A 9,711-nucleotide genomic window follows, 5' to 3' on the forward strand; every position below is an offset into this window, starting at 1 on the left:
GATTGTGTAGTGGAACCAGGTCCAGAAAAAGAATTGCTAAAGAATGCAAGTAAACAGGATGTCAGATGTTATCCTTAGCCTATTTCCCTAAACATAGCTTTTTGGCTGCAAAGTAAAATGCCATTCTTTTAGCTTCTGCTTATATACAGTGATGGCTGACAGCAGGCATAATCTTCATTTGCTTGGCATGGTGTCACCATGCAACACAACATGTTTTGCAAGGAATGGTCATGACACACCATCTCTGTGAGAGTATGAGGACATCTGGCCATTTCGTGGAAGAATTTTCTCAGCCTACCTTCTTTGAGCCCTGTTGTGCCAGCACAGCTCCCCGCAAGGCTCAGATCTGTCTGACCTAAGAGCCAATTGTCATCTTCCTCCTGTCAGAAGCCAGATTTTCAGTGGGGCTAGACTATTTATTGACAGCGTTTACCTAGACTGGCCCAAGAGTGTCTCATTTCCAAGGTTCCCTGAAGTGCTGGCTCACCTCTGTTTTCCAGAGCATTTGCTTCCTTCTTTCTCCTCCCTCCCCAGCATCCTCCTCACTTCCTTCCCTAAGAGCTTCTTGCACTGTGCTTTTTTTTTTGGTGTGTGTGTTTCTTCTTTTTTTAAAAAAAAACCTAATGAATTTGTTTTGCACGTTTTAAAAAAGAAAAGCAGTATTTTCCAGGAATTTTACATTCATTCTCTTTCCACATCTTTGAGTGTGATCTTTGTGGTTTTGAAATCCCTTAATTTGAGTGAGTTCCACAGTTGTCTAAGAAAAGTTGTTTTAAAGCGTTGCTCTGCAAGCACCAGAAGAGAACTCATAAAAAGGAAGACAACAGCAGATGCAATCGCGGATGTGGCTTAGTCCCTGCAGCTGCCCCAGAGAGCTGTTCGGAGCACACAGTCCTCAGTAATGAATCCAGAAGAGCGAATCGTGACATGGCTTATATCCTTGGGAGTTTTAGATTCCCCAAAAAAGACCATCTGTGATCCGGAGGAGTTTTTGAAGTCCTCGTTGAAAAATGGGGTAGTGCTGTGCAAGCTGATCAACAGACTGAGGCCTGGCTCTGTAGAAAAGGTAAGAAGCATTTGCAGTATCTTTGGGAGGGCTTACCACCAGAGAGCAGCAATAATGTAACCGGAGATTTTTGATTGCCCAGGTCTTGGGACTCCCCTACTTTAATCTCTTCCCAAGAGTTAGACATTCTTTCTTGCTGCTTTTGTAGTGTGAAAAAGTCAGAAAATGAAATGTTATCATTTAGTAATTAGCCACCAAATGTTAGTATAATAACCTGTTACACCACTGGTACCAGGGGACAAGAACACCCATATCGTAAGCTTGCCGTGTCATAGAGATGCATGTTACACCTCCCTGTGTACCAAGGACATGTTTTGAACCTGGGGTACATTTGAGTCTGTGAAATAATGGGATAATTTATGACAGATGTTGATGGTGTTTATTGACAGTTTGACTAAAATTAATGTAGATTTTCTTCTCAAAGGAATAAAATATCAATTGAATGAGAGGATAAATAATTCCAAATGTTACATAAGGTTTGTTAAAAAAAATAGAAACTGAATATGTGTTTCGAATGCAACATGTGTTCAAAGTGAAACTACCTTTATTCTCTTTTAAAAATCCAAAATTTTTAATGTTGGAAACCCATGATTACAAGGATGGATAATTTCTAAACTAAGCACTTTAAGTCAGTTTAAAGGTAGAGTTCTACAATTATTTTCTTAAGGTCATCAGGGAATGTGGCTGTGAGTATAGTTCTTTTGCCTTCTTGAACCAGTTTATTTTTACTGAACAAATTGATTACTTATAATTTGTTAAACTTGAAAAGCAGTGAGAAAATGGTGGTAAAAGGTAGAGAATTGTGATTAAATGTAGAGAACAACAAAGGGAAAAATATACTTTGAATAAATTATCATGAAGAGAATGGAGCAAGGTAGTACGTTAAAAGCAAAGCCAAGCTCAAAAAGCTGTCTGGGTTTCTTTAATTTGCTATCACCACACTCAGGCAAAAAAGCATGAGAAAAAGTTCATAGAGATGGCTTGAGACTAAAGATTTGATGACATTTGAAACAAAAACCAACGGTTTAGATTTTTGCATCACTTCCTTTGGTGGTTATTTCTCTTCCTGGATTGACAGCAATGCTGCTCGCTGCGTTAAGAAGCCTACCTATGTAGTTATTAGTGAATGGTAAATACAGTACACTTGGCAAGGAATGACAGTCTCCAAGTGACATTTGACTATTTTTCTCTAGTACTGCCTGGAGCCCCAAACAGAAGCTGACTGCATCAACAACATCAATGACTTCCTGAAAGGATGTGCAACCCTTCAAGTGGAGGTAAGCCCACCCAGGTTGCCTTCCTTCTTGTCATTGTTTTCTCACTGTGCTAGTGAAGGCAGTGCTGTAGTGTAAGTCCTTGGTTTATTTTCACTGTTAAACAGAGGAAGAATTTTAGGGAAACCATGTTTGAGATTGGTGGTCCACAGTGGTGGCTTGCTAGTTAGGATTTTCTAGATACCAATTTCAGAACAAAATGAAACAAAACAAAACTCAAAATATGATACCTTTCAGATACAGCATCCAAGTCCAGAAAGCAGGCTTTCAGTGACAGAGCTTGTGTGGTGTGCTTCCCTACTAAGGGGAACCTCTGCTGCTACAGAGGGTCACTACATTCCTCCTGAGTTGGGAAGAGAAGAAAGTGCATTGTCACTTTTTCCCATTAACACTTTAGAACAGAGGCCTTGAAAAGCTGAGAGGATCTGCCCCTGAGGTAGAAATTCTACATTAAATTACATTGCATTATTTTATATGATATGGATTCTTACGATACATATAGGGAGTATTACTAAAAGGCAGGAGGTACTTTTGCCTGTCTGCCAAGTAGCTTACCTTCACTGTACCACAGTGTTTTTATCTGTAAAATGGACACAATAATAGGTATCTCATGGGGTTGTTTTAAGGATCAAATGAGATCCTGCATGATAATGTAGAGCTAAGAGCTCCAACTCTGAAAGATCAATGAGATAATGTATGTAGAGTGCTCAGCACAGGACCAGAGACATAAGAAGTGTGGACATGCGTTAGAGGTATTACTTGTGGAGAATTATTAGTAGTGGTTTGAACATGGAGTCTCACACTAGACTGCTTGGGTTCAAATCTCAGTTCTTTCACTAGTAGCTTTGTAACCTGGGGCGTGTTACTTAACAATGCCTCTATGCCTTGGTCTCCCCACCTGTAAAGTAGAAATAATAGCAGTACCTATCTCATATATGGGTGTGAAATTTCAATGAATTCATGTCCATGGAAGAGTGCCTGGTATATAGTTAGTATTCTCCCAGTGTTAGCTATTATTATTAATACTAGTACAAGTAGCTTTGCCCCACATAAACTTTGCTTGCTTCAGAATTTTTCCTAAAGTTAGCCATAGCATCAGACTGTGATTCTCCCAGAATATTTTATTCCTGGTTTCCCTGTTGCCCAATTTTAGCACTGTGTGTGTATACGCATGCATGCACACATGCATCTGGGCACATGTGTGTGCATGGACATGTGTGCATATGGGCGTGTGTGTGTGTATAGCTTTTGAAGTAGTTTAGCCTGAGATGACTCTATATCCCTTATAAAATAATGGCTACTATGGAGTAGATCATGGTATTTTCATTTTTATTTGTCAAATAAAAACATGGTGAGGTTGCCAATGATTTTTGTACCCTGAAGCTGCCAGAAGGTATGCTGCGCGTTTTTGCAGTTGTAAGAATACTAGGTGGTATAGAAACACTTCTTAGGTCTGGCATTGTTGGAGAATGAGTCGTTTCACAAAAGTGGATGTTTCTGATAGCTAATGCTTACTCCTTTCAGCACCAATGCTTAAAATAGTTTTATCCACTTTGGATAGAAATCTTTCTAAAAAGTATATCATACTTTTTATTTCTTAAATGAAAGGCACTGGACATATTTTTTTAATCTCTTTTTGATAATTCAGGCTGGCCTGAACATTGTTTGAATATTGTAATAAGGCAATATTGGCAACATGGTTAAGCATATACTCTCTTTAGTGTGACAGACTTGGGTCAGAGTCTTGGCTTGGTCAGTTACTGACTGTGTGACTCTAGAAAAGTTACTTGGCCTCTCTATGCTCCAGTTTCCTCATGTGTATAATGGAGACATTAATAATATATTTTGCATAGAATTGTTTTAAGGATCAAATGAGAAAATACATCTAAGGCATTTAAGATATCACTGCACATAAGACAAACATTACAGCTGCTTAGTGTTACTGTTTTTACTGGACATTATTGTATATAAAATTAGGCCTGTAAGGGTTATATAGGACCCATAGTTAGGCACTCCTGGAACTCTGAGGGAAGTCTAATACAATCAGTACATAAGGAATGAGACTGAAAACTGAGTTGGGGTGAACCCAGCAGCCAAAAATACTGACCATCCAGCCTCAAGCTCCCACATAGCTAAGAGACAGATCTAAACAAAAATATTTGCAAATTAAAAAAAATAGTTTATTTTTCATTGAATATATTGGACATATAACATTGTGTAAACTTAAAGTGCACAGTGTGTTACTTTGATATATTTATATATTGTAATATGATTGCAGTGGTGGCGATATTGATCACATTACATACTTATGGTATAATATTGTTGTCTCTATTCATTATACTGTGCATTAAATCATATGGCTTACTCACTACTCATTACAAGTTTGTTCCTTTACACCACATCAATTTTTATCCCCCCACCCTTATTCCCTGGTAACCACCATTTTACTCTCTGTTTTCTTCAAATTCAACTTTTTTCAGATTCCACATATAAGTGATATCATACACTACTTGTCTTTCTCTGACTTATTTCACTTAGAATAATGTGCTCAAAGCCCATTCATGTTGTTACAAATGACAAGACACACTCCTTTTTCATGGCTGAATAATTTTCTTATATATATATATATAGATGTATATATAGATGTATATATATATGAATATACACACACACATATCTCAGGGGTGCAAAAAATGTATACACATGACTTGTATTCATCTTTTGTTATTGGTATATATTGAGTATTACAGTTTTAATACAGTTTTTTCGTTTCTTAAAATGCTTATACATTTTTTGGCACCCTCTGTGTGTGTGTGTGTGTGTGTGTGTGTGTGTGTGTGTGTATACACACACATATATATGTCAGATCTTTTTTACTCATTCATCCATTGATAGGCATTTATGTTGTTTCCTTATCTTGTCACTTTAGATAGAGTATCTCTCAGTCTTAAAGTACTTTGCACAGTGCCTAGTATAGAACATGATTAATAAATTTTTGTTGATGCTATAAAACTGTTAATGCACAAAAAAAACCAAGAAGAATGGAGCTTGACTACTACTCAGAGCACACTATTATTTATCTAAAGAAAGAATGACAGATTGAAATGGTCAGTTTGGAAAGGCAGAAAAGTTAAGCCAGAGATGCGGCAGCACACTGACAATTTGAGTATTCACTGTGGGGTATGGTGACCACATTAAAAAGTGACTGCCAGGCCAGCCAAGTGACTCGTTGGTTAAGAGTTGGTTTGGGAGTGTGAGCGCTGAGCAGCTGGGCCGCTGGTTCGGATCCCACATGAGGGCCAGTGACACTGCGCCCTCTACAGCTAAGATGTTGAACAACAGCTCCACCTGGAGCTGGGTTGCCGTGAGTCGCCGGCGATGGCGTAGATTGCAGTGGGGTTGTAGTGGGCTGCCAGAAGCTACCGTGAGTGGCCGGCAGCTAGCGTGAGTGGCCGTCCAGTGGCCGGCGACCAATCTGCCTCACTTGGGAAAGCGCAATGATAATACCAACATGGGCCAGTGAAGCGACATCCTCCACAACTAGACTGAAGAACCAAAGGAGAGCAACTTGTCTGTTCCCCTTCCCCAATTCCCCAGCGCTGTTCCCTTCCCCAATTCCCCAATAAAATCTTTAAAAAAAAGTGACTGCCTTCTGACCCTCTGAGTGGCCAGTTAGCCTCTCCAAGTGACCTCCATCTTTGTGTTCTCATGTGGTTATGTCCTAGGGCCTCTAGAGGATCACACAGCTAGCAACTGGTCAGGTAAATCTGCTGAGACACCTGGGAAACAAAGCACTCCCTGAAGTGCCTCCCTAAGTTTGATAGTATTGTTTGAAACACAATTTTTAAAAACAATTTTGATGAAGTCAAATTCATCTATCTTTTTTCTTTTGTTGCTTGAGTATCTAAGAAACCATTGCTTAATGCAAGGTCATGAAGATTTATTCCTATGTTTTCTTCTAAGAGTGTTATAGTTTTAGCTCTTACATTTAGGTCTTTGATATATTTTGAGTTAAGTTTTGTATGTGGTGTGAAGTAGGGGTCCAAATTTATTCTTTTACATGTGAATATCCAGTTGTCTCAATACCATTTGACGAAAAGACTATTCTTTCCCTCACTGAATCAATTAATGTAGCTTTGAAGTAAGTTTTCAAATCAGAAAGCATGAGTCCTCCAACTTTGTTTTTCATTTTCAAAATCATTTTGGCTATTCTGGATCCTTTATGTGCTCATAAGGATTTTAGAATCAGCCTGTCTATTTGTTCCAAAAAGCCAGCTGGAATTTTTGTAGGGATTGTGTTCAATCTGTATATTGCTTTGAGGAGTATTGCCATATTAACAATATTAAGTCTTTTGATCAATAAACACAGGATATATTTTCATTTATTTAGATCTTTTAAAATTTCATTCAACAATGTTTTGTAGCTTTCAGTGTACATGCCTTGTACCTCCTTGGTGATATTTAATATCTTATGTGATATAATAAAATACCTTGGTGGCATTGTAATCAATTCCTTTTGATGGCATTGTAAATGGAATTGTTTGCTTAATTTTATATTTGGATGTTTCATTGCAAGTGTATAAAAATACAATTGATTTTTGTATATTGATTGTATCCTTAAACTTTGCTGACCTTGTTTATTAATTCTAATAGTTTTTTAGATTCCTTGTGGTTCTCTTGTGTAAGATCATGTCATCTGTGCATAGATATTTTTCTACTTTTTCCTTTCCAATCTGGATGCCTTTTTTTCATTTTCTTCCTAATTTAATTTCTTGTCCGACTAGAACCTTCAATACCATGTTGAATAGAAATGGTGAGAGCGGACATCCTAGCCTTGCTCTTGATTTTAGGGGAAGCTTTCAGTCTTTCACCGTTAAGTATATTAGCTGTGGGTTTTTCATAGATGTCTTTTATCAAGTTGAAGAAGTTCCCTTCTATTCCAAGTTTTTTGAATATTTTTATCATGAAAGTGTGCTGGATTTTGTCAAAGGCTTTTGCTTCTGCTAAGATGAGCACTGGTTTTTGTCCTTTATTATATTAATGTGTTGTAGTACATTGATTAATTTTCATGTTAAACCAACCTTGCCTTCCTGGGGTAAATCCCAGTGGGCCATGTTGGGTATGCATATAGACATTTGTGCACATCTGTGATTATTCTTGAAGTATCTTTCTTCACAGAAATAAAATTGTGTCAAAATTCTATAGATACTCTCAAAGTCCCCTACAAAAATGCTATACAAAGTTCTACTCCCACCAATAGTGCCTTCTTTCTCATGTCCCGGGAAGTCCTTGATATTATCTTTAATGTTGGCTAAACTGTTGGGTAAAAATGGTATTTCATTTATTGCTGTAATTTGTATTTCATAATTCCTAGTGAGTTTGGACATCTTCTCACCCCTTTATATTCCATTTGTATTTCCTTTTCTGTGAACCAAATATATCTGCCCTATTTGTTTACAGAATGGAGAAGGCAGGGAGGACACTCAAGCCACAAGAGAAAATCTTCCAGCACATATGGAAAAATCCTCATGTCTAGGTAGAGTGTCACTAATGTGACCAGGAAGTCCCTTTTCAACACCAGTCTAGCAATGGTAGTTTGGTTTTGTTCTGCCCTTGAACTTTGTTGGAATCAGAGAAATATGCAGTTCTTCTGATCCTTTGACAGTGGCCAGGTGATACTTCCCTGACTGCATTGTCCTGGCTACAGCCCCATGAATGATTGGCTTGTCATAGCTCTAGTCCTGTGGTTAGTTTTCCTTTCAGCCTGGCATCCCCCTGCCTCATCCCCAGCAGATTCTCCTGCTTTGTACCCTGCTACCCTTATTACCAACGCACTGCTAAGGACACCCTACCATCTCCTAATGTGCTCCTGGGCCAAACCTACTTTGTCAAAATATGTTTTTTTACATGAAGGATTTCATTGAATATATATGAGGCTCAGTTAGTGCTTCTTGCTTCTCTCTCTCTCTCTCTGTCTCTCTCTCTCTCTGTCTCTCTCTCTCTCTCTCTCTCTCTCTCCCTTTCCCCAGCTGGTATCAGTGTAGCTTTTTCTTTGCCCCACCCCCTCACTGCCTCCTGTCTCCCTGACTCACTCCATCTGCCTTGTTGCTGGAACGGCATGGGTGCCCCCCCCCCGCCCCAAAGTGGGGCTGTGGGATGTATGATTTGCCATTTCCCAGGGGATGCTCTACAGGGAAGCAGTTCTGGAAGGAAGGCAGCTGTACTAATGATCATGAGTCAAGGTGAAATCTTCCATAAGAGATCTCCAGCTCTAGGAGAGCAGAAACTCCCTGGAGGAGTGAGGCATAAGGCCCAGCAACTACCCAGTAGATGTAATGGGTATTAGCAGACTTTCCTTCAAGCCTTGAGCCTGCCACCTGTGTGAGGTCAGAGTCCCCTTCTCTAAGCCTCTGTTGTCTCATCTTAAAGTGAAGGGACTAGAGTAGGGATTGGTAATGTCTAACTGTTGGACACTGTTTTTAACTGTCCCGTTTCCATCAGTTTCTACTGGGCAAAGCTTTGTATATTTAGCTGCTCAATTTGAGCTAGTGAGAAGACTAAAGAGGATTTGGGTAAGTTTTTTTTTTTGCTTCTTTTTTTCTGTTGAACAAACCTGACACTCCTAGTGAGTTCCATGAGTTCCATTAAATGACACCTATGATTCTGGCCATCTTAATCTTTTACCGATTGCATGGTCTTTCTGTAAAAATTGGACTTCAGTAAGGTTGTAAATATTTCCCATCTGTCATGAATCATTTTATTCTCCCTCAAAGAGACTATTTGATTTGGGGCCTGTTATCAGAGAGCCCAAGAAGGGCATCCAGGATAGTCTGGGGAATGGAGGCATGTGGAGGGCCGCTGGAGAACACTTCCTTGCTTTGCTGTCTCAGCAGCTCACCATAGAGCCTGAGGTTCCGAGAGGCGTCCGGGGGTGGAGGAGGAAGCGGGCCACCAGGAAGAGCTAATATGTGAGGCCGGGATTCCTGCCTGAGGTTCTGGCAGTGGCCGGCTGGCAGGCCAGGCGCCGGCAGCCCTGGGCTAGGGGCTGAAGCAGGCGGCAGCAGCATGCGCAGTGTGGCCGCCGCTGTTACACCGGGGCTTCTGCAGCTGCCACTGCTACCCGGGCTGCTGCTGCTGCTGCTGCTGCTGCTGCTTTTCTGCCCTGCGCCGCTGTCACTTCCAGTTCCTACTTGGGCGATCCAGGTCCGGGTCACTGCTACCCCGCCGCTTGTCGGTTCCCTCCAGTCCGCTTTCCCTCCCGAGCAGGAGGGGAGGGGGCCACCACGGGCAGCTTAGCAGGGTCTAGAAAAGCTGCGAGGGCAGGTTCCCGGGGCAACCACTCCCCGCCCGCAGCCGTTCCTCGCTCCCCCG

At 40.5% G+C, this 9,711-nt stretch overlaps 1 protein-coding gene across 4 annotated transcripts in view; it reads left to right on the forward strand.

Moving 5' to 3' along the window:
- The first annotated feature begins 607 nt into the window (after positions 1–607).
- ARHGEF6 (Rac/Cdc42 guanine nucleotide exchange factor 6) overlaps positions 608–9,711 on the forward strand; it is a 118,515-nt gene continuing 109,411 nt past the window's right edge. For 3 of the 4 annotated variants that reach the window (XM_019667791.1, XM_019667790.1, XM_019667793.1), the window contains exons 1-2: positions 887–1,066; positions 2,260–2,343. In XM_019667791.1, the coding sequence (XP_019523336.1) occupies positions 902–1,066; positions 2,260–2,343 (249 nt within the window). In that variant the 5' untranslated portion in view covers positions 887–901. Of the gene's footprint in view, positions 1,067–2,259; positions 2,344–9,711 lie in introns of all 4 variants that reach the window. The other variant, XM_019667792.1, reaches the window with a different exon arrangement.

This window comes from Hipposideros armiger, unplaced genomic scaffold (assembly GCF_001890085.2).
Source record: "Hipposideros armiger isolate ML-2016 unplaced genomic scaffold, ASM189008v1 scaffold_505, whole genome shotgun sequence".
Classification (NCBI taxonomy): domain Eukaryota; kingdom Metazoa; phylum Chordata; class Mammalia; order Chiroptera; family Hipposideridae; genus Hipposideros; species Hipposideros armiger.